General features: G+C 43.1%; 1 protein-coding gene across 1 annotated transcript in view; it reads right to left on the reverse strand.

Moving 5' to 3' along the window:
• Positions 1-26,084, reverse strand: part of KCNK10 (potassium two pore domain channel subfamily K member 10) — a 142,234-nt gene that overhangs the window by 53,151 nt on the left and 62,999 nt on the right. Inside the window, exon 3 of the mRNA XM_007987508.3 lies at positions 3,657-3,774. Coding sequence (XP_007985699.2) covers positions 3,657-3,774 — 118 coding nt within the window. The remainder of the gene's footprint in view (positions 1-3,656; positions 3,775-26,084) is intronic.

Consider the following 26,084-nt stretch of genomic DNA (forward strand, 5'->3'; position numbering starts at 1 on the left):
GTAGAATTTTTTTCAAATTGGAATCAATCCTCTCAAACCTTGCCACTGCTTTATCAACTAAGTTGATATAATATTCTAAATTCTCTGTTGTCATTTCAACAATGTTCACAGTATCTTTACCAGGCAGGAGCAGATTCCATCTCAAGAAATCACTTTCTTTGTTCATCCATAAGAATAAGCTCCTAATTCATTCAAGTTTTATCATGAGATACAGCATTTCAGTCACATCTTCAGGCTCTGCTTCTAATTCCAACACATCAGCAGTGGCTTCCTCTAGTGAAGTCTTGAACCTCTCAAAGTCCTCCATGAGGCTTGGAGTTTCTTCCAAACTCTTGTTAAGGTTGATATTTTGACCTCTTCCAATTCATCACAAATGTTCTTAATGGTATCTACAATGATGACCCCTTTCCAGAAGATGTTCAATTTACTTTGCTCAGAGCCATCAGAGGAATCATTACGTATGGCAGCTACAGCCTTATGAAATGTATTTCTTAATAAGAGTTCAAAGTCAAAATTACTCCACCCATGGGCTAAAGAATGGATGTGGTGTTAGCAAGCATGAAAACAACATTTATCTCCTTGCACATTTCCATCAGAGCTCTTGGGTGGCTAGGTGCATTGTCAGTGAACAGTACTATTTTGAAAGGAATCTTTTTTCTGAGCAGTGGATCTCAATAGTGAGGTTAAATTCTTCAGTAAACGATGCTGTAAACAGATGTGCTGTCATCCAAGCTTTGAAGTTCCATTTATAGAAGGCAGGCAGAATAGACTTAGCATAATCCTTAAGGGTCTTAGGATTTTCTGGATAATAAACGTACACTGGCTTCAACATAAAGTCACCAGCTACATTAGCCCCTAACAAGAGAGTCAGCCTATCATTTGAAGCTTTGAAGCCAGGCATTGACTTCTCTTCTGTAGCTATCAAAGTCCTAGATGGCACCTTGTAATATAAGGCTGTTTTGTCTATAATGAAAATCTGTTGTTTAGTATATCCACTTTCTTAGCTAGACTTTCTGGATAACTTGCTGTAGCTTCTCCATTAGCACTTGCCACTTTAACCTGCACTTTTATGTTATCAAAAGGCCTTCTTCCCTTAAATGTCATAAGCCAACCTCTGCTAGCTTCAAACTTTCTTCTGAAGCCTCCTTACCTCTCTTAGCCTTCATAGAATTGAAAAGAGCCCTCTTGCTCTGAATTAGATTTTAGCTTAAGGGAATGTTGTGGCTGGTTTGATCTTCTATCCAGACCACTACAATTTTCTCCATATCAGCAATAAGGCTGGTTCACTTTCTTATCATTAGTGTGCTCACTCACTGGAGGAGCACTTTTAAATTCTTTCAGGAATTTTTACTGGCCAGGAACAGCAGCTCATGCCTGTAATCCCAGCACTTTGGGAGGCCAAGGCGGGTGGATCGCTTGAGCCCAGGAGTTCAAGACCAGCCTCGGCAATGTAGTGAAACTCCATCTCTAGAAAAAAAATGTTTAAAAAAATAACCAGGAATGGTGATGCACACTAGTAGTCTGAGCGACTTAGGGGGCTGAGGTAGGAGGATCCCTTGAACCCAGGAATCAAAGCTGCAGTGAACCATGATCATACCACTGCACTCCTGCGTGGGTGACACAGAGAGATCTTGTCTCAAAAAAAAAAAAAAACACAGAATTTCCTTTACACTCACAACTTTGCTAACTGTTTGGCAGAAGAGACCTAGCTGTTGGCCTGTTTCAGAGTTCAATATGCCTTCCTCACCAAGCTTAATTATTTCTAGATTTACATTTAAAATGAGAGACATGTGACTGGCTCTTCCTTTCACTAGAACACGGAGACGCCACTGCAGGGTTATTAGTTGGCCAAACTTCAATACCGTTGTGCCTCAGGGATCTGGGATGCCTGAATGGCCAGCTAGTGGAACAGTCAGAACACACAGCATTCATGGATTAAGTTCACCATCTTCAAAGGGCATGGTTTGTGGCACCCCAAAACAATGACAATTGTCACATCAAAGATCACTGACCACAGATCTCCATAACAGATATAATCAAAAACGAAACAGGTTGAAACTATTGTGAAAATTACCAAAATGTGACAGAGACACAGAATGGCGCACACGATGTTGGAAAAATGGCACCAATAGACTTGTTCAATGTGGGATTGCCACACGGCTTAAATTTGTTTAAAAAAAAAAAAAAGTAAAAAAGTAAAAAAAAAAAAAAAACAGCATCTTCAAAGCACAATAAAGCAAGGCACAATAAAGTGAGATACAACTTATATAGAATGATACCATGAATAAGAGTAGATAGTGGAAGAGGGAAAGGAAGTTGAGATGCTAATTTCACTGACTGCCTTATATGTAATAGCTGAGTGCCAAGAGTTATCATTTAAAGCTGGCAAATCATATAAGAGAAACATAAGCATGTTTAATCATTTAAAAGATGATGTCCACCAAAACTTTGTGTTCGAAAAAGAAAGAAAAGAGATATCATCACCCATTATGGGGATCAAATACATGCTGGTTAACAAATAGAACACTAAGATTATTATATGCCATTATACTTATAAAGTTAACCCCTAGGCCAGGTGCGGTGGCTCACCTGGGAGGCCAAGGCAGGCAGATTACCTGAGGTCAGGAGTTCGAGACCAGCCTGACCAACGTGGTGAAACCCCATCTCTACTCAAAGATACAAAATTACCCGGGCATGATGGTGGGCACCTGTAATCCTAGTTACATGGTAGGCTGAGGCAAGAGAATCGCTTGAATCCGGGAGGCGGAGGTTGCAGTGAGCTGAGATTGCACCACTGCACTCCAGCCTGGGTGACAAGAGTGAAATTCTGTCTCAATAAATAAATAAATAAATATAAATAAACGAATACAGTTAACCCCAAGACAAAAATACGAAACTCTCCAAGTGTCAGAAAAAAAAGATACACAAAAAATAAGACAAAGACTGATACAGGAAAGAGGTCATTGCAGTTCACTCCATGATCAGCTGCAGAAAGCATTTATCTAGTCAAAATCATGCAGATGTTTCACTTCTATCTAATTAAATATTGGGAAGACAGGAGGACAGGAAAAGAGCCCTTCTGTGGTGGGGCAGGCAGGAAGAAGGAACTGACTCCTCATCTTCCACAATACAAAGTCAAAAAAAAAATCCCCAAAACTGAAAATTCCAGAAGAAGTACAAGCAAGATATTTAAAGACATGGATCGGATGAATGTTCAAATCCACAATCAAAACAGATGAAAGTGACGGTCTCTGGGAAGGTAAGAAAAGGTGAGAGGGTCAGAATGTTACTGTTTTTTATAACAAATTTTGTAGAACATTTTGGTCCCTTACTATACAGCTTTAATAAGAAGTACAATTTTTAAAATGGAAGTTGAGCTCAAATGAGTAATCCGAATTCAACCGACCAACTCATATTTTCCATTCTAACCTTTTCATTAGGTTCGCTAGCCTTTCATTCTGGAAAAAGAGATACTTCATTCTGCTTTGGCTTTTGTTGAAAGCCAGCACAATGACAGCATTAATTTAAATGACAGTGTTTCGTAAGCCTCCTCTGAACCTCAAACTATAGTTTATGCTATGAGGACAAAACACTGACTAAGCACCCTTACTCAAGATGACCTGCAGAGGAAGAGATATTAGCAAACGAATGGGTACCTATGGTGGTGATGACAGTTCCAGCAAAGAAAAAGGCACTGCCGAGGTCCCAGTGGCTGCTGTTGTTGGAGGAGTTTCCTATTGGACTGACTCCCGCATTGTCAGCATCAAGGGCATGCTGCAAAGAAAGGGAAAAAGCGTAAGACTCAGTTTAAAAGTTGTTCTTTTAGTTTTTGTTTCTTTTAAAAAAAAAAAGAAAAAGAAAGAAAGAAAGGTTCCAATACATTATTCCCCTGCTCAAGAACCTGCAATGATCTAGAAAGAACTGGTTAAGTGGATGAGGGTACCATCCCAAAGCAAAATGCTATGCACCCAGTTGTGAAAATTAGAAAATTAGTGTTAAGTCGGGGGGAAACACTAGGATATAGAATATGGTGACTTTTATAGAAAGCTTGCAGGCATGGGGTGGCCCAGATTATGCAATATGTATACAAGTTGCTGCGCATATACACACACAAAAATGTCTAGAAGAATGTTCACCCAAAGTGGACATTTCTGCAAGGCAGGATTTTGGTTGCTTTTTCACTCTTTTCTGTCTTGTAAGAATGTTTTACCTTGAGCTTGTTTCCATAGGGCAGGAGTTAAGAGCCATCCTGACTGTAGCCGTTATTAACTTCAGAACCTTGGGCAAGTTATTTGAACCTCTCTAAGCCTAGTTTCCTCATTTGCAAACTAGAGATAAAACCTTCCCCACAGGGTTGTTGTGAGGATTAAATGAGATGGTCCAAGTAACATCCTTAGCCCAATGTCTGGCTCCCAGTTAGGGTTTAACAAACAGTAACCAATTTCATGATTGTCATTCCACTCTCACCCACCCCCACACCACACACACACATCTCTCTTTTTAAAAATAAGCTACAATGACTCCTCGATGATTACTGAATTTGAGATTCCATACACCTTAAAATTTCCAACAAACTGGTCACAATGATGACCCATTTTCATCTCACACTGCTATAAATTCCCCACTCTGGGCAGACACTCCATGACATGTTCCCTGTACTTATGTACCTGTGCCCTCCCACAAACAGTGCCCATCCTTCTAGGTCTAATTCAAGCCCTGCTTCTTCCAGGAGACTTAGTCTATGCATCACTGCTTCACAGTTGCCCCCTTCCCTGAGTTCATACTCTGGCAACAGTTAAAGATACTGCTTAAAATCCCTCCCTAGCCTCATCACAAGCAGGAGAAGGTGAAAAACTCCACAGCAGTTCTTCCTGAGCTGGCCCCTGCCACCCTCTTTCAAGCCAGGAGAAAAGGTAGGACATGCTGTCATGGCAGCCCAAACACACGCTGTTCACACGGGCGAGCCGGGATATAAAAGCGACAGGTGGAAGCCTTGGAGAGGAGGTGACAGACACAGGAGCTACTTCTAGAACAACAAACAGACATTCGGTTCCTTGGGCAAACCTGGAATAACCCTATGTAGGGAGAGCAAGACAGAAATATTGAAATGTAATTACATTTATCCTAAGTAATGCCCATTAAGTTTTGTTAAAACAGGCATATAGTGGTTGTCACAAATCAGATTACAACTGGAAAAGTCAATCATTATTACATTTTGCCTTCTTTCATCTGAGTTATTTCACTCTGGACAAGGGATCAACAACCTTTTCCATAAAGGGTCAGATAGTAAGTATTTTAGCCCTAGTGGGCCACATATGGTCTCTGTTGTATATTTTTCTTTCTTTTAAATAATCTTTTAAATATGCAAAAACCATTTTTAGCTCAGGGGTTGTACAAAAAGAGGCTGTGAGCTAGATTTGGCAGACTCATAGACAACTGACTGGACGATACAGGGGAAAAAAGCACCTTCTGTCAAGTGCCGAGTCTATTCTTCTCTCCCTCTATGAGAACATGGAATATTATGCAAGGCCGCAGCCGGCCACTGTTTCTAGCAAACCCAGGCACCCTAGAATTTAAAATCTGGCTGCATGGGATGTGTACAGACTGTCTTTGCATAAATCAGCCTAATTGACAATGGTCACATAATCATCAGAGGTATGTTCTGCTCTGCTCTAGAGGGGAGACAGATGGTGGGTCCTTTCCACTGATAGCATCTCCATTTTCACTGTGCCATATGAGTACCATCAGACCAAGCCACCGAGCCTTCACCAGTGTTTATATCTTCATTATCTACTCAGCTCTGATGGGAATAATACTGCAGGGAGGGCTCTAGGCGTCAGTCACTTAGGTTGCCTCAAATCATACCATCAGTACCTAATATTTACAACTCCTATCAAGCTGTGAAGAGAGGTTAGGCTCACTCAAGTCTCACAGTGCTGAGAATTGCATATAAATGTCATAAGCAAACCCAGCACTGCAAACAAAAATACAGATTTGCATGAAAGACAACGGGGACGATGATTTGTTTCATCAAAAAATCTGAAGAATCCTTTTCAAGTTTCATTTTTCTTGAATTACGCAATTTATAAATATTTAGTATTTACCTATGTAACCCTCAAGGAAAGTGTTTATCAGCTGAAAGGAAAAGGGAACTAACAGTTGTTAAGTGCCTGCCCTTTGCCAGGTGCATTGGAAGTGTCATTCTGTTTTATCCTTTCTACAACTTGTGTGTGATTTCATTCTATCCTTTCCATAACTTGCAAGAAAGTAGTATGATCCCCCACCTTAGAGATGGGGAAAAAGTTTCAGGAAACTCAATTAACTTGTCCTAGGTCACCCAGTCAGGAAGTGAAGAGGCCAGGATTCAACCCTGTCTGGCCCAAAGCAGATGGTTTTGCCTTTCCTCTACCTTTGGTACCCAGAATGCATGCCGCCTCCCCAACTCTCATCTTCACCTCTAGACATATGAGGAAGAAGGACAGCCATTGTCCAAGAATTTAGGCAGAAGAGACCTTACAAGGGATCATTTCTAATTAGACAGCTTCCTTGAACATGCAAATGGAGACACCAAACTTCATTTGGCTGTCAAAGCTGATTAGAGACGAGTCACTCTGTGTTAAAATAAAATTAAAGAATAAATTAATTAAAGTGGGATAAGGTTGATTTTTATGCCCTAAGAGGGAGGGATCAGAGAAAACAGAAAAGCCCTGAAAAAGGAGGACAAGAAGAAATAAGGCAACAAAAAGGGGTGTCAACAGACAGGTGGGAAATTCAGGCTCCATAGTGGCAATGCCCAGGTCTTTGAAGAGCAACTCCATCTAGTATCCAATTTCAGCTGGGTTCTATCTGTGATGTCAATTCCTCTCTCCCTGCCAAATCTTCAGTAAAATGGGCAATGCACCCAAATGCCTTGGGGAAGCAGTTTCGTGGAAATTATATATAAGGGTTGTTATGGGCAAAGCAGGGCCACTGATGATCTGAACTAACTCCTTGAGAGCAAGACTCAATGAAAAGGAGAAAAATAAGGTCTCCTACGAGTCACCAAACTTCTGATAAGGCTTTAGAAAGTCCCAATGCTGAGAATGAGGTTTGATTTTCTATCTGGATCTTATGGCTCTGAAAAACTCTGGCAAACAACCAGAATTCAAGTGAATCAGCAAACTCGGGTTATAACTGACTGTTACCACTTGAATTGGCAATTTCATTTTTAACTCAATAATAATAATTCTAATGGAGTGTATAGTTTTAATTTTTATTAATTTTCAAAGTATTTTCTAATGATCTTAATTGTTTGAGCTCAAGTAAAACATTTTAAAATTAAATGCATTTGCTTTTAAGATTTTTCTCTGCATTCAGGCTGCAGAAGTGAATGGAGGGCAGCCCATGAGGAATGTATGAGCACGCAGATGATGAAATGGCACGACTGAGCTCTGTACAGTTTAGCTCAAAAAATGTTACAGGGTAGAGGTTCAATCAATGTTATGCAATAATTTCAGGCTCAATGAGCATCATTTGTTCACTTACAACTTCAACCATTATCAAGTTCAGCGAGATCTTATGAGGATCAAAAAATTCACATAGATAGATAATTCAATAGAGGTAGACAGATAATTAGATGGGGGGGATACTGTAGATAAGACGGTATTACTTTACATTTTAATTCCATTCCTCCTTGAATTTCCTTTTTAGCCTCTAAGCTGGCATTTCCAGCACCCACTTAGCTACCCAGTAAATGGCCCAGGAGTGAATGTTTTAAGTCAACAATAAATAAATGAACAAACTAAGTGAATAAATTTGGGTATATTATCTTCCCAGAGGTGTGAGAGGAAAACATTTTACTTCTTTCTAAAATTAGACAAACACAAAAGCAACTCAACAACAACAACAAAATAATAATGATTTGTTTCTTTTAAAAAGAGGTGGAGAGCTGACTTGAAAGAGGGCAAGATCTAAAAGATTCTGTATCCCTCTTTCTCCCTTGTCCTCCCCACCCCCACACCATGCATTAGGACTATCTGACAGGCAGAAGAGAGAAACGGCAACCTCTCACAAAGTGAGGCGGGTCTGTAGCCGATGTGCTTAGAAAGAGAGGAGGAGGAGGTAACTGGACCCCTCACAGGACCCCCCACCACATTTCCCCCACCAGTTTCCTCCCATCAGGCAACGCCAGCTACATGAATCACTGCTCCAGACAGCGTGTGATACCATCATGAGTGTTAGTGCTGCACTGGGATGAATGATGACCCGCAGGGGACCACTAACTGTCTGTGGCTTTTCTCCTATGATCTGTGCACTCGGTGAGATCATCTGTTTCTCTGTTTCCTTATGTGCCACCAAAAAGAAAGACAAACAAAGGTGCAGCAGTAATCTCTCGGCTTGTCTCAGACTGGCTGAAGAATACAACAGATTTGTGCCCTATACATGGATGCTAATAGTTGGGTAACCAGTTGATCTATTGTCCAAAGCAGGGAACTTGCAAATTAAAAGGTAGCTCTGTTAACAACTACGCTGGGACCACGGGACGGGTGCAACCCTGGATGTATGGTCATTTTACTAACAGATTGTTTGTCTCTTGAGAAAGGACTTCATCTGAGGGTACAATGGTGGCTGTGGCCACAATGTTCTTACTCCCTAAACGGCACAGTCAGCAAATGGATTATGAATTGGAGATTTAGCCAGGGATTGAGGTAGGGCGAGGGCATGAGTGTGGAAAGTGGCTCCTAAAGTGTATTAAAAGTGAGCCTATCCCAGCCATTAGCAGTTGGAAGGAAAGCCACAACCCCTGTGAGAAAGGCAATTGGCAGACCACATTCCTTACTACTCATAAATACCCCTAATGATTCAAAACCCCAGCAGCAGGGCAGCAACATCTCTCCACCTCCTCGCACATTTGTGGCGGAAGAGCCTCGGGTTTGAAGTGGAAAGACAATATTTAATTTGCCTGCCACAATTACTTTTTCTTTCACCTGCTTCAGAAGTATTTCACATATAAGTGAATCTTCTGTGGCTGGGGGAAGGGCAGCTTTACATCCAAGGGCGAGGTGAGTTCGTATTTCAAACAACCATGGGAGGGTCTCAGAGAGGACTTCTGGGGCCACACCCATCGAGGCACTTTTGTGGCTGATGCAGAGATGTCTTCGATTCAGTACAGAGAGGGAGACGGTGGAAGCACCTCATACATTACTCTTGAACAGGGAAAGTTCTTGGATAAAGTAGTAACCGTTCAGCCTTGCAAGTTGTTCAGCTTCGCTGAACCTTGGTTTCCTCATCTATAAAATGAGGGACTAATACCTTCCATGCAAGGTTGTTGTCAGAGTTGTTTAAAATGAACATAAGACATCAGGCACTGTGCCTTGTCATTTCTTATTCAGGAGTATTAGTAATAGGAATCCTTTCGGAGCACTTCCTAGAGTACAGATGAACTCAGCCCTGGTGAGGGCCTAGTACAGTGGGCAACACTGCTGCCCCCAGGGGACTCATGACACTGAGAATGGTAAAGTGCTGTGTGTATAGTACACATCTGGTGCGCAGCAAAGCTAGCAAACAATGCTCTTAGAATTGTCAACAGGAAGTTCACCATCCTGAACTCTGCACAGGCACTTCTCTCCACCTCGAGTTCTTTTCTTTCTCCATCTCAGACGCACAGCTTCCCACCTCTGGGAAGGGCAGGGTGGCTCACACTCAGTCTGGGGCACCCCACTATCTGCAATAAGACGAAGGGAAGAGAATGCAGGCTGACGCACGTGTGCCTTTGCCTCCCACCCAGACAGACAGCCAACGTGGCAGTCAGGCCTGGGCTGACCTGAGTGGACATACCACGATCGAGCGGCCTTCCTAACTGCCACACCACTTCGGAGTCCCTCATAAAAAGCAGACCAGACCATAAAAAGGCAAAGAAAGAGGCACCTTAAGTGCTGTGGTGGATATCACAATGACATGTATTTTCCTAGCGCCCTAAGTACGAAAATATACCTACTGCAAATATTATTTTGGAGTATATTAGAAAAATATTGGACAAAATATTTCCTACTGCAAATATTAGCCTTTCCTCAGGTCCTCAGGGAGCCAGGCAGTAAGTTTTCATCAGAACTTTACAGCCTGGTTATAAATCTAAAGTGAAGGCCACGGGCAGAAAGGACAGGGCAAGTGGAGAGTCTGTTGGGAGCAGAGGAGAGAGAAACCCAGGGTGGGCTAGCATACTTGCTCATGGCATATGGTCTTAGACATGCTAGCTTTCTTTGCTACCACGTTACTCCCTTACAATGGGGATTTCTGAGACTCAATTCATTAGCACCTAGGGTATTCACTAATGACTAATCTATCTAAATATTATCTTATGAGACCAGGCCATATTTGGGAGCACTCTTTTACCTTCCAAATTGTGCCTTATGATGGAGAATGCATTTCCTCTGTCTCTCTCTGACTATATGGAAGGAAGAAATAAGATAAATTTTAAACCATAAGGAAAGTATCAAGTCCACTAAGGAATCAGGGATAGATGTGTATACTTTGATATGATCAATAAACTTTCAGACCAACAAGCTGTCACTCTTTCATCTCAGTTTGGACTCACGCTCTACAGGCTGAATAACAAATTTGCCAACTGATGTTGAAAAATTGCCCTGGTCCTGAGGAGTGTGTTTGATATATGCCTTGCTCTCTCTGCACTTGAGATCATTCCCATTAAAAGTGGGTCTATCCAATTTCTATTAAAAAAAAAAAAAAAACTGTACTGGACTACAAAAGCAGCTACAGGAATTCTGATTCATTACACTGTGCACTAAATGGAAGGTTACTATTCCTTCCATTGTCACTGCATTGAACAGAACCTGAAATTTAATATTTATATGATCAATAACATCATGAAAAAGAGAGGATTCTACTATCTTGTTTTTATTGTAGCTGTTTACTTAGGACTTTTTGTTGCTTTTGAGTCATCAATATTAATCACAAATTAAGATTTCATTTCCAGCTGGGCATGGTGGCTCACGCCAGTAATCCCCATACTTTGGGAGGCTAAGACAGGAGGATTGCTTGAGCCCAGAAGTTCAAGGCCAGCCTGGGCAACATGGCAAAATCCCATCTCTACAAAAAATACAAAAATTAGCCAAGTATGGTGGTGCATGCCTGAAGTCCCAGCCACTCGGGAGGCTCAGGTGGGAGGATCGTTTGAGCCCAGGAGGCAGAGGCTACAGTAAGCCACGATCGTGCTACTGTATTCCAGCCTCCACAGAACAAGACTGCCCTCTACAGAACAAGATTCCGTACCAAAAAAAAAAAAAATCATTCTCTGTGCCTCCTTAAGAATGAGTCACCAAATCTCCTGTGAGCATAGTTTGATAAGGGGAGAAACAAGGAAGTAGAGACAACGCTAGAAACTTCAGGGAAAGTTCTAGAATACTCCTAAAATTAATCACAGCTGCCAGCACTTGCAATGTGCCAGACTCTGCCTTCTTATCCTATTTAGTCCTCACAAAATCCTGTAATCACTGATTCTATTACTAGTCCCATTTTACAAGTGAGACTGCAGAAAAACAGAAGTAACTTGTCCACGGTTATAGTAGTCAGGAAGTGTCAGAGCTAAGGCTGGTTAAAAGTCCTCTCTTTTAACTCTAGCCTTTTACCTTCCACAAATAGTTCTCTGTTCAGCTTCTAAACATTTTTCTAAAGCTCATCTGTCATGTCACCTTCTTCCAACTAAAAAAAAAGGACAGCATAGAGAAGTCATCATTTGTATTTCTTATCTCCATTTGTAAAAAAACAAAAGATTAAACACTCACTTACTCAGTAAAGCTAAGCTGTACCAGCAGGCTTTTCATCTCTTCTGCCCATTTCCAAAGAGAAGGAAGGAAAAATAAATGTTCCCAACATAAAATGATAAGGTTCTCTTAATTGTAGACCTGAATGATAACCCATGGACATTGGTTTTAGATCGAAAAGGGATCCAGCCTCAACACCTTATGTTAAGACACAAAGCCCTGTCACTCTAAAGGACAACAGGGAAGTAATCATGACTCTCTGCAGTTGACTCACAGGTCAATGAAGGTCCTCTTGGGGGTCCCATAAGTTGAGTCAGAGACTCCTGCTCTGTGACTAAGGACCTGAGTGCTTCCTTGTCTTCTAGAACAAATCATACTGGGCTGTAACTATCCACTAGAGTAGAGCATCACGGCTAGAAAGCATGGATTCTAGAGCTAGACTGCCTTGGCTGGATCACAGTTCCACCTCTCACTTCAGCTTGGGCAAATTATTTAACTTCTCTGCTCCTCTGTTGCTTACCCCACTTCATAGGATCACTGTAATATTTAAATGAGTTACTACACATAAAGCATTTAGAGTAGTTCCTGTCCACAGTAAGCACTATGCCAGAATTAGCTAGTGATAAAATTAATACTGAACCTCAAGCTCCTTGAGGACAGGGTGGCAGCATCTTGCATTTTTCATTATTTTTTAATCACTAGAGCCAAACACAGCACCTGCTTCATGATAGGTACTAAGTAAATATTAGTTATATAAATGAATACATTTTATTGTGATAAGTAATAAGAGCAATTGTAGGAACCAGACACCATCAGAATCTCATTATTCCATAATGTATACAGCAACACTCTAAACGAGAACAAACCCATGCACATTTGTATAAAAATGCAGTCACAGGAGCATTCACTTCTGGGTTTTGGTTTTATTTTTATGGGAGTTTTTTTAGAACTTTGAATTCTCATTTGCAAATTCATTTTCCAGTGGCATGCCAATTTCCATTACCTTTTTAATTTCTGGCTTAAAAGCTTTAGATCTCCTTCACTGAACAGTGATGAAATCAATAACCCCAGGGATAGAAACAGTAATAATAATGACTCGGAGGCCTGTAGACACAGGCTGGAGGCTGCAGGCCTGATCTTGCACACATTGACGCATCTTTTGTGTGACTGCTTTGCTGGTGAAAGGGCAGCTCTTCTGAATTCAAAGCAACAACCAAAAGGAGTCACTTCAACTCAGAGTTGTGCCCCTGGGCTCAAAGAACCCGAATCTGCACTCTCCAGAGCTCACCTGCTGCCTGAGCTGCTACCTAAACTTCCTGGACAAAAGGCTGCTTGAAATAGGGGATGGCCCAGGGCCGACAAAGGCTGCTCTGGATCTGCACTCTGAAGTCACAGCAAGGATTTCCATGAACATCTCAGGTGCTGTGCTTTCCAACACACTGTTTTCCTAAAAATTATTACGTCCCTAAATATGGAAATATGTAAAGTTTTGACGGCTACAGATACCAAGAGAATCTGTTCATGCATAAAGATGACAAAAAGGTGAGTTTTTGTCTTAGCTGGGTGTGGTGGCATGCACCTGTAGTCCCACCTTCTCAGGAGGCTGAAACGGGAGAAACACTTGAATCCAGGAGGCGGATCCAGAGAAGTACTATTGACAACCAGACCAAAAAGAAAGGACTTGTTTAACATAGTAATAAAAGAAATTTTTGCTTTCCTTCTGTGAAGGTTCTAAATGAAGATCTCTTGATCTTCAAAACAGATACAAAGGCTGGGCACAGTGGCCTATGCCTGTAATCCCAGCACTTTGGGAGCCCGAGGCGGGCAGATCACGAGGTCAAGAGTTCGAGAGCAGCCAAGCCAATATGGTAAACTTCATCTCTACTAAAAATACAAAAATTAACTGGGTGTGGTGGTGCATGCCTGTAGTCCCAGCTACTAGGGAGGCTGAGGCAGAAGAATTGCTTGAACCCGGGAGGTGGAGGATGCAGTGAGCCAAGATCACGCCAAGGCACTCCAGCCCGGGAGACAGAACAAGACTCTGTCTTAAAAAAAAAAAAAAAAAAAAAAAAAAAAAAAGATACAAAAACCACCATTCCTTCATTCCTCAACCCTTTAGCATCTTCTACTGGCCAGCCACTGTGCCAGGCAGAAGGGATATAGTGATAAAAGACACAGATTCAACTTCAAAGAGCTCACAGTCATGGGAAGGGGACAGAGAAAAGTGAAGGTCACCCAAGAGAGTCTAGCGAGTGTAGGACAACTAGCGAGCGTAGGGCAAATGGGGTCAAGCAGGACATGACCCAACATAAAGGGCCCATAAAGGTTTTCTGCAAGAGTTGAGTTTTGGCACCACTGAGGACAATTCAGTTCAGAAGCCCAGAGCAAAACACTTAGCAGAGTGCCACAGTTGTCACTCCATTTAGTTGAGTCATTGAATTAATGAATGAATAACATAAAACCCTTTGGGTTTATATGAAGGACCAAAATGGCCATGTACTGATTGAGCAGACCGTATCACTCTGCTGCTGAAAACATAACTGTAAGCTTCACAGTACTCTTAAGATAAAATTCAAAATCAACCCCTGCATGGTTTGACTCCTGCCTGTCTCCAGCCAAATTGATTTCTAAGTTCCCTTTGCTAAATGCCCTTTGGCCACATTTGCTCACTTCTCTCAAGTCTTCAGCCATGGCATGTTGCTTCCTCCCATCAAGGGCCTTGACTCAGCCCCCTCTGCCTGGAATCCTTGTCTTACTAAATCAGTTCTCCTCTTCGGGTATCCCATAGCTCCAGCTCCCTCTCCTTTGCAACTTTCATCTGGCTTTTAGTTGCAATTATTTGTGTAAGAACATGCATAAGGTTTGGTTCTCCCACTGTCTATAAGTAGGGTCACTATATATTTTATCTTTCTTTTTTTATTATTATTATACTTTAAGTTCTAGGGTACATGTGCACAATGTGCAGGTTTGTTACATATGTATACTTGTGCCATGTTGGTGTGCTGCACCCATCAACTCATCATTTACATCAGGTATAACTCCCAATGCCATCCCTCCCCCCTCCCCACTCCCCATAATAGGCCCCAGTGTGTGATGTTCCCCTTCCAGAGTCCAAGTGATCTCATTATTCAATTCCCACCTATGAGTGACAACATGCGGTGTTTGGTTTTCTGTTCTTGAGATAGTTTGCTGAGAATGATGGTTTCCAGCTGCATCCACGTCCCTATAAAGGACACGAACTCATCCTTTTTATGGCTGCATAGTATTCCATGGTGTATATGTGCCACATTTTCTTAATCCAGTCTGTCACTGATGGACATTTGGGTTGATTCCAAGACTTTGCTATTGTGAATAGTGCTGCAATAAACATACGTGTGCATGTGTCTTTATAGCAGCATGATTTATAATCCCATATTTTATCTTTCAAACCAAGACATTTTGTTTTTAATATAGACAGGGTTTTGCCATGTTGCCCAGGCTGGTCTCAAACTCCTGAGCTCAAGCGATCTGCCTGCCTTAGCCTCCAAAAGTGCTGGGATTATAGACATAAGCCACCATGCCCAGCCCCAGGACACTTTTGAGAGGGAAGGGGGTACTATTAACAATTACTCCAGAACCACAAAACCTGGAACATTTGGTTCTCCTAGCTATAAGCTCCAAGAAGGCAGGGACCATGTCTGTCTTTTATTCACCATTACATCCCAGCATCTAGCACAGTAGGCGATCAAGTTTGTTGAATGAAAGAATAAATGAACGAGTGAACAAATGAGTAAGTGAGTGAGCAAGTGAGTGACTCGGGTCTTGGCAGGAGGGCAGAACCACGGTCTTGGCAGGAGAGCAGAGCTACGGTCTTGGGAAATGTTTATGGGTCATGCAAATTACCCAACATCTCCTTGGGTATGGAGAGGACATTTTGGCAGTTCATAATCTCTTGCCCTCTCATCTGAGGAATAGCAGCTTTGGTTGCCATGACAACATCAAAGGTTCACACCCAGGACCACAGCACGGTGCCCACTCCTCACATGCCACTGCCCACATCTTAGACTAAATCCTTCTCCACTAAAGCACGGTGGAGTCAGGCCCAAGGAGCACAGCCAATAAAATGAGTCAGTAAGCCAGAGGCCAACAGTCTGGCACCCTAGCCTTGTCATGGAGGCTCTCTGTATGTCAGAAAGGTTACAAATACAGGGAGAGGGCAGGAGAGAGAGCTCTGCGTTAGAAGGCAAGCACTAACTGTCACAAAGGAGCCTTCTCATCATGTCGTTTGAGTGGGTTTTCCCTTCATCAAGAGGAATTTGTCTTGATCCATTTATGTACTCTCTAAGCCCACTGTGTCAAGCCAAGGAGAGTATGATTAAGAGAGCGTGGCCTCTGGAGTCAGAGAGATCTAACTAGACTCAAGTCCTACTTTGGTCACTAGCTAGCTACAAGAATTTTGTGCTCTGTAAAATGGGGCAGCAACAGCGGCCACCTCTTGGTGCAATGGCGAGAGGCAAATGAAACTAAGTAATATAAGTAATATATGTAAACTCTCTAGCACCCAGCTCACCCAGAATCAGTGCCTAATAAATGATGCTAACTGGAAAGAGTCAGGGGAGGGGGGGATAGGGAAGGATTTGTTAAAGGGGACATAATTACAGCAAGATAACAGGAATAAATTCTAGTGTTCTATATGCAGGATGACTACAGTTAACAATAATCTAGTATAAAGTTTCAAATAGCTAGGAGGAGGATATTGAAGATTCCCAACACAAAGAAATGATAAATGTTTGAGATGATGAATATGCTAATTACCCTGATCTGATCACCATACACTGTAGGTATGGAAACATCACTATGTACCTCATATATACATACAATTATTATATGTTATTTTTAAATTTTTTTAATGAAAAAAATAATAAACGGTGCCAAATAATACGCAACAAACACAGTCTAAGGCCTAAATACTGAGCAAAGTATCCGAGGCTCTACTTGGAAAGCATTAAAAAAAAAAAGTCCTGAGCGGGCACGGTGACTCACACCTATAATCCCAACACTTTGGGAGGCTGAGGCAGGCAGATCACCTGAGGTCAGGAGTTTGAGACCAGCCTGGCCAACCTGGTGAAACCCTGTCTCTACTAAAAATACAAAAATTAGCTGGGGTGGTGAAGCAGGCCGGTAATCCCAGCTACTCGGGAGGCTGGGGCAGGAGAATTACTTGAATCCGGGAGGCGGAGGTTGCAGTGTGCTGAGATCTCACCACTGCACTCCAATCTGGGCAACAGAGTGAGACGCCATCTTGGGGGCGGAAGCGGGGAATCCCAGAGAGGTCATAAAGCGAAAACCAGTGGTCAAGTTCCTGTTCACCAACATAAAGAGTCACTGGACCAGTCAGGGAGAGAGAGAGAGAGAAAGCCAGCCAGGCAGATGAAAGCCCTGGGACTTTCTTCAGAGAAACTATCACGAACAGACGGTGTCAGTTTCGTGTTGGAGAGACCCCTCTCGCTGGAGGCAAGGACTGAAGTGAGCCAAGGAAGAAGCCAGCCTTCCAGGGAGTGAAATAACCTCCTCACTCTGAGGGGATTAGACCAACCTGCTCCCAGAAACGTTCTCCAGAGAGAGAGGAATAGACCCCTGTCGTTTGCTTTACGGCAAGGCACTTAGAATGAAAAATCCCATGCCCTTCCCGATGGGCGCCTCATCCAACCCTAAACCCACTCCTGTGAAATGCTACTCCCTTCAGCGAGGCTATGGCCAGAAGAAATGGCAGCCATGAGACCACTCGAGCTCCTCTGAAGACACTCAAGATCTTAAAACATCTGGGATTGTTTCATACCCTGAAAAAAGACTGCTGCACATCATCATCCCTGCAAACCGAAGCATTCATTCTTCACTTCCCCGTCAGTCAGTGAGGGCTCCTCACGATTTTATTCTTTGAGGATCACAAAAGATGAATGTTTTGTGGCTTTCTCCAAGACTAGTCAGTACAGAAGCTTCTAGGACAATTGCACTGGGAACGGGGAGATAAGCAATTGTGGCATGTGAGGACGTCAAAGATAAAGGCTTTCTTGGGACAGAGTGACCGCCAAATCAAATTCATGGAAACCTCAACTTCAAAACTACATTTAATTTACTTTATTCTACTGCCAAAGAAATGCGAGTACTCCAGGTACAATTATCTTTTGTCTACTCAGTTCGCTTGAGAGCAGACAGACAGATGGGGGAAGGAAATAGCGTTTCCTAAATGCCAGTGACATGCCAGCCACTCTGCTAAGTTCACTCACTCCCCACAATCATCCGAATGAGGACTGTGATCCCTTTAATATGAGGAGGAGCCTTAGGTTTAGTGCCATTAAGGGACCAAGTCTATCTGATGTAATGTCCATGATCATTCCCTTTCTAACACACCCTTTCTTTGAAAATACAATATTCCCCATGTGGAGTGCCATAGCACCATGCCAGACAACCCAGTTTTCTTGAATCACGTTTCCTTCTCCCTCCAGCCTTTTCCTTGGAGTAAAAGCTTTACGAAGAGGTCTACATGTCAGTGAGGGGATACTCACCATTGATGCAAGTGAGCAGCATGGCACAAGAGTTCAGTTGTGTGGGCTCTGGAGTCTGGCTTCCTGGGGCTCAAATCCCAGTTTAATCACTTATTGGCTGTCTGGACTTGGACAAGTTATTTAACTTCTTGGGATTTATTTGCTCATCCATAAAATGAGATGATGATGATAGAACCTACTTCGGACTGAGCATGGTGGCTCAAACCTGTAATATCAGCACTTTGGGAGGCCGAGGTGGGAGGACTGCTTGAGGCCAGGAGTTTCAGACCAGCCTGAGCAACACAGTGAGACCCTGTCTCTACCAAAAAAAAAAAAATTAAAAATTAGCTGGGTCTGGTGGTATCCACCTGTAGTCCCACAAACAGACAGTGTCCATCTCACGGTGGAGAGGCCTCTGAGGACTTCAGTAACTTGCTGGAGGCAGGGACTGAAGTGAGGCAGGGAAGAAGCCAGCCTTCCAAGGAGCGAGATAACCTGCTCACTCTGAGGGGATTGGACCCACCTGCCTTCAGAAACATTCTGAGGAGGCTGAGGCAGAAGAACTGCTTGAGCCTAGGTGTTCGAGGATACAGTGAACCATGATCGCACCACTGCACTCCAGTGTGGGTGACAGAGAAAGACCCTGTTTTAAAAAAAAGGAATAAAACAGTACCTACTTTGTAGGCTTCTTGCAAGAGTTAAATGAGCTAGAGGATTCAAGCACTTAGAACAGAGTCTAGAGGAAAGTAAACAATCAGTAAGTGGTAGCTCTATTTTATTATTACACCAGCTCTGTAGGAAGTTTCCCAGTTACAGTCGCCTGCACACTCCCTCACATCTCAGAGGTAAGATTCTAGAGATGGATGCATCTTTTGTGTCCTCTATGAGCTGAACTGCTGAGCCCCAGCTCGGGTTAAGCAGCTTGCCCTAGGACATCAAACTCAGTCCTACTGGAATTGGGATTAGCGTCATTGTCTCTTTGTTCAGAAGCGTCCTTATTAAAGGGGCCTGGCCCTTCCCCTAGAAGATCCACACACCTCATTAGGGTTTAATCACAGTCAGGCATTGGGGATTTAAGCCCTTTCACTCGGTCACACCTTGGAATCAATGGTCACTCCACTGGTCAGGTGACCTGCTCCTTTGAGGCTGCCTGAGCCCACTGGGTCCCTCAGGTTCTCTGAAACTGTGTCTCAAACCAATCAGAGAAGCAGGGGGGACAGAGATCAGTGGAGCCGGCCCTAGTATCTACTTAATAAATGTGAGACTGAGAGTCTCTGGTAAGGCTAAGGATAAAGATGACATTCTAGATGCCCACAGTAAACCCTCTCAATGGAATAGAAACTTGCTGTGCTGAAGCCAGCTCAAGCCACAAAGACAGAGCATCATGGTGTAGGCAGCCCAGCCCAGCACTCGGGGAGCAACTTCTGTGATGGACACTCTGCACTTGAAAAACAGAAATAAAATTTGTCTATTGGAAAATGTAGGGTTTGAAGCCCAAGGGGCATTTCAGACACCTTCTCTTTTCCCTCAGCAGAACTCCACAATGGTCATCGTTTAGGAGTTTTCTGTTTCTTTTTTTCTTCCTTCCCTAGCAAATAAGCAGCAGCAATAACAAGAGCTCAAAGTTACTGAGCTTCTTTTGTTCAATCCTCAGAGCACCCTAACAGGTAGACACTATGATCAGAATCTCCATTTCACAGAAAAGCAGTGGAGGCCAGGGGCGACTATGATATTTGCCCAAGTCACACAGCTCATTAAGTGGTATAGGATTTAACGCGGGGAGATTAACTCCAGGGTCTCGGGGGCTACAGGCCATGTAGGGATATGAAGCACATAGCAGGCACCCCAGAAATCTTTGCTGAATGAGGTTTGAGTAATTTTCAAGTTTTCTTTGTCAACTCTTTTAAATATAGCCTTTTCTCTATCTCTCAGCATCTTTCACCTGTGATGTTACAACATTCTAACTGGTCTTCCTTCTTCTAATTTCTCCTTCCTCCAACCCAACTTCCTCATTGCTAAAAGGTTTTTTCAGCAGCCAATTTCCACCTTCCAATCCTTGCTTAAAGCTTTCAGTGACTCGACATTCCACAGCATAAAGGTCCTCTAGGCACCTCCCCAGTCCAGCTCCCACGACCCCCTTCCCAGTCTCATTTCCATGTACTGTCATACTTCTCAGTTCAAGCCATTCTAACCACTTGCAATGCCTCAAATCTGGCACTGATTAGTATAACATTCTTGTCACCACAAACTTGTTAGCATTTTCCCATGGGCCACATGCCAGCCATCGGGATACCCTCCAACCATGGCCTACCCAATGAATCCCTCCCAGATTTTGTGTTTCTGTTCCAGTGCATGGTGGTTCAGCTCCTGGAATATGTGGTCAGACTGCCTGGCAGTAAACCCTGGATCCTCCATTTCTAACCAGGTGACTTTAATCCATCATTTCGGCTCCTGCTGCCTCACTTCCTCATCTGTATGTGGGCACCGAAGACTATCTTCATAGAATAGCTGTGGGGACTGAAGGAGATAAATAACCACAAAATATTCTCTGAGCTCTATTTGCCTCACTAGGGCTCCACTTTTTTTTTTTTTTTTTTTTTTTGACATCTGTCAGATAGCTGTATTCTAACAGATTGTAATTATTGGCTGACATGCCTCTTCCTCCAGTGCTTCTCAACCTATTAGCATGTTGAACTGGATAATTCTTTGTGGGAGGGGGGTCTATGCTGTGCACTGTAGGGTGTCTAGCAGCAACCCTGGCCTCTACCCACTAGATGTCTATAGCACCTCCCCAGCTCTAACAACCAAAAATGTCTCCAGACATTGCCAAATGCCCCCTAGAGGCAAACATCCCCTCCCCAGTGGCCCCACCCCAGCCCATTAAGAACCACTGCTTGAAACTCTGAGCTCCCTGAATAATACTAAGAACAGTAGCAGCAATAGAAGCAGCAGTAATAATCCTTTTGTGAGCACTTACCATGTGCCAAGCACAGTTCAAAGCCTTTCTCATGAATTACTGCATTTAATCCTCTCAACACCCTGAGGCCACATTCTATATTCTATTGTGAAGAAACAAGAGAAATAAGAGGTGAGTAACTTGCTCAAGGTGTGTCTTCTTTTTTTTTTTTTTCTTTTTTTCTGAGACAGAGTCTCACTCTGTTGCTGAGGCTGGAGTGCAATGGTGCGATCTCAGTTCATTGTAACCTCCGCCTCCCAGGTTCAAGTGATTCTTCTGCCTCAACCTCCTGAGTAGCTAGGATTACAGGCACCTGCCACCACGCCTGGCTAATTTTTGTATTTTTAGTAGAGACAGGGTTTCACTGTGTTGGTCAGGCTGGTCTCAAACTCCTGACCTCGTGATCTGCTCACCTCGGCCTCGCACAGTGGTGGGATTACAGGCTTGAGCCACTGCACCCAGCTGTATCTTTTTCTTTCTCTCCCCAACACCTGGCATGTTACCTGATACAGCAGGAGTTCAGCAGCAATTCTGAGAACAAGTGAATGGATGGATAGGTGAATGAATGACTAAATGAATGGATGAGAATGTCCCCTTCATAACAGCAACCCATCTTTCTTCACCTTTAGGGACAGTGGCCCACCACTCTCCTGTGGAGTCCGACAGTGCCCCATAAAGTGGTCTTACTTGTCAGAAAATCCCTCCCCACTATGACTCTAAGAGCTACGGCTCTTCTAGGCTATACAGGCATTTTGAGGGCATCGTGCTGTTCTGGGTACTCTATTTTGGTTATTAGTAATATGAAGTACACATTCCAGCTTGGCTTTATGAGGGGTTCACTCAATCCAGCCAAGAGACATGACAAAATAAATACTTTCCATCTACTTTCTACCCACTGGTCACTCCTTTCAGACTTGGGTGAGATACAATAGTACTTACTATCTTTCCAGCTTAAAACACAGCACACTGAAAACCCTTCTAGATGTGAAGACAGACTATTTTTAAACACTGTGTTTCTTGTGATCACTATTTACAGTGCTGCTCAGAGGCATAAAGTGTGAGAAAGCTCCCTGGTCTGTAAGAGTGGACACTTTCATCCTTGTGAAGGTATCAGTGAACTGAAGGGCAAAACGTAATGATTTGGTGCAATGATTTGACACAGATTCCGCAGTTAAACCTGCTTAACTTATATTGTGAGAAAAACTAGATAAACACAAGGATGAGTCTTTAAGTCATAATAGATGGAAATCTAAAAGCATCCCAGGTCCAGGACTGATGCTCAATGTGTATAGGGAGAAGAAACAGAAATGATTCCTGTTAGGCAGCCAGGAACTCTAATGATTTATTTATTGAGACAAGGTCTCACTCTGTTTCCCAGGCTGGAGTACCATGGCACAATCATGGCTTACTGCAGCCTCGACTTGCTGGGCTCAGGTGATCCTCCCACCTCAGCCTCCCAAGTAGCTGGGACTACAGGCATGTGCAACCACACCCATCTAATTTTTGTACTTTTTTGTACAAAACGGTTTTGCCACATTGTCCAGGCTGGCCTCAAACTCCTGGACTCAAGCAATCCATCCGCCTTGGCCTCCCAAACTGCTGGGATTACCAGCATGAGCCACCACACCTGGCCATCTAATGCTTTTTGACTACTAAAATTCTGGAAAGTGTTGGATATGGTTTGGATTTATGTCCCTGCCCTAATTTCATGTTGAATTGTAATCCCCAATGTTGGAGGAGGGGCATGGTGGGGGCAGATTTCCCCCTTGCTGTTCTTGTGATTGTGAGTTAGTTCTCATGAGATCTGTTTGTTTGGTTTTTTGTTTTTGTTTTTGTTTTGAGACAGAGTCATGCTCTGTCGCCTAGGCTGAAGTGCAGTGGTGTGATCTCGGCTCACTGCAACCTCCGCCTCCAGGGTTCAAGAGATTCTCCTGCCTCAGCCTCCCTAGTAGCTGGGACCACAGGCGCACACCACCACGCCTGGCTAATTTTTGTATTTTTAGAAGAGATGAGGTTTCACCATGTTGGCCAGGCTTGTCTTGAACTCCTGACCTCAGGTGATCCGGCCACCTTGGCCTCCCAAAGTGCTGGGATTACAGGTGTGAGTCACTGCTCCAGGCCAAGATACGGGTGTTTAAAAGTGGGTAGCATCCCTCCCTTTACTCTCTCTTCCTCCTGCTCCAGCCATATAGGACATGCCCGCTTCCCCTTCTTCTTCTGCCATGATTTTAAGTTTCCTGAAGCTTCCCAAGCCATGCTTCCTATACAGCCTGTGGAACTGTGCATCAATTAAACCTCTTTTCTTTATAAATTGCTCAGTCTCAGGTGGTTCTTTATAGTGAGAATGGACTAATACAGCATTCAACATAAAGCACATGTTTAAAAGAGACTGGAGCCTATTTAAACCAAGACCTCCTTAAAGGGCCTGTAGACTATTTAGATGAGAGAGTGTACAGTCAGTCCCACCTTGCTTTGACTGCCAGCTCTACCACTTTGGTGGTTGGAAAGTTCCTCTTTAAGGAAACTGATGTCTCCTCCCCTGTAAAATGGGAATCATGATATAAACTTAGAGCGTTGTTGATGAAATTAAATGAGACAATGGGTATATGATGCCCAGCTCATAACAGGTGCCTAATAAAAAGTCGCTTTTTAAATTGTTATAAAATTATCTTAAATGCACACACATGTGTGTATGTGCAAACACATTCACACAAACACACACATGCACACACCTATCTCATTTCACAGAGAAATCTTTGAGGTCAAAACAGGGCACAGGTCTTAATGGCAGCATCAGAATTAGGACCTCCACGCTCCCCGACCCTGTCTTTCATTCAGGTCTCTGAGCTCACTCATAAAGAAGAGGGTTAAAGAATGGGAAATACAGAAATGTTGAACTAATCAACAAATGCATGAATAAGCTCACATAGGTTGTGACATCACCAGTGTTCTACAATTTACTTTGATATCTTGCTCTAAAAACATTTATCTATTGGGCAACAATTAGAGGCAAAGCAAAGCATAGGTCACACGTGGAGGTAAAGATAAGACAATGCATTCCTTTTCTTCAAGATCTTACTGCCTAAAGAAGGCAAATTCAAGCACGATACTAGATTCACTTCAGATCACCTATCAGGTTATTATTACATGTCTTACAACTACTTAAAAAGGATCCTACCCCATATCACAACAATGTGTATAAGTGTAATTATACTCCTACTTAAAACTACTCCAGAATTGTTTCTTCCATTCTCTATAGCATGCTAGGCTTTAAATCTGGCACTGATTAGTACAAAAATCTCATCACCGCAAATGTGGTAGCATTTTCCCATGAAAGAAAAAAAGGGATGGGCGTGGTGACTCACACCTGTAATCCCAGCATTTTAGGAGGCCAAGGCAGGCAGATCACTTGAGCCTAGGAATTCAAGACCAGCCTGGGCAACATAGTAAAATCCTGTCTCTACACACAAAATAAAAAATTAGCCAGGCGTGGTGGCACATGCCTGTAGTCCCAGCTACTTGGGAGACTGAGGTGGAAGGATCAGTTGAGACCTCGATCAGGAAGTTGAACCTGCAATGGGCCAAGATCACACCACTGCACTCCAGCGTAAGTGACAGAATGAGACCCTGTCTCAAAAAAGAAAAAGAAAACAAAAGACAAAGCCATTTGGAGAACTGACTCCCTACGAAACAATTCTATGAAATGCTGCCCTTGGATTTTTAACATTTTATTTTTTTGAGAAGAATTATAGGGCATAGTTATGAAATCATATTTACTCCCAGGAAGGGAAGAATTTGTATTTCTACTTATTAAGAATCAAGTCATTATTAAAACTAACTGACAAGAATATGATTGCTATGAAGGTGCTAGATCATAAGTAGCATCAGAATTCCCCTACTCTGTCGGTATGGTAGGAAATAAATAAATACTAAAACAGCGCAGACTGGTGAATCCAACACTATCTTGGATTGTTGTAGCCACTAGAATTTAATGTGCATCATCCCAGAGCCAGAAGGAATGGTAAAAACTGTCTTTTCCATCCCTCCACCTTCCAAACTTTAGAGCCCCCAGACAGATGAGACTCTCCCTCACCTCCATAAATGTCACTGCCTTCCACCAAAACCCACTCTTTGTAGTTCAGCAGGGTGTCTGGGATAGAAAGTGGAACTTCAGCCTCAGAGGCAGCCTTCCTCCTTCACGTCCAAGGTGAAGCCCTCCAACAGGGCTCTCCACCATTTCCCTTTCTTCCTCATAGGAACTGCTTTTCTCTCTGGCTTCCCGGACTTCTCAACCGTCCTGATCCAGTCCCTCGCACCGCAGCCCTGTAGATGACTCTCTGGCTTTCCTATAGCTCCTCACTGCCACAGGCCACCCCTGCAAAGCCCATACCCGTTGCCCAGAAGTGTTGCCTTGCTTCTTTAGGCTGCAGTTCAAGTTCTCTGCTTCCATTTTCCTATGAATCTTTTTTCCTTAATATCCAGGGTATGTAAAGGCCTTAGTACAGTGCCTGATACACAGTAAGTATTCAAAAACAGCAAACCTGATGATTACTACTACTGTGATCCATATTATTTCATCCCCATAAATCCACTATAACAGCTGTCTCAGGCCACTGACAGCCTCTTCACCCACACACCTGGTGGCCTCTTCTCTACCTCATCTTCATGGACCTTGGACAGGTTCATATATCCCTGCTTATTCTAAATCTGCATATTTAAAATTCTTTCCTTCTTTGGGTTCTATCCCAGCATTCCACAGAGAGTTCAGAACCAAGGAATTAATCAGCACACACAGGTGGACTTGAACTTGAAAATCCAGAGTCCATTGCCCTGCTGCCGCCTCTG

This window comes from Chlorocebus sabaeus, chromosome 24, assembly GCF_047675955.1.
Source record: "Chlorocebus sabaeus isolate Y175 chromosome 24, mChlSab1.0.hap1, whole genome shotgun sequence".
Lineage (NCBI taxonomy): Eukaryota > Metazoa > Chordata > Mammalia > Primates > Cercopithecidae > Chlorocebus > Chlorocebus sabaeus.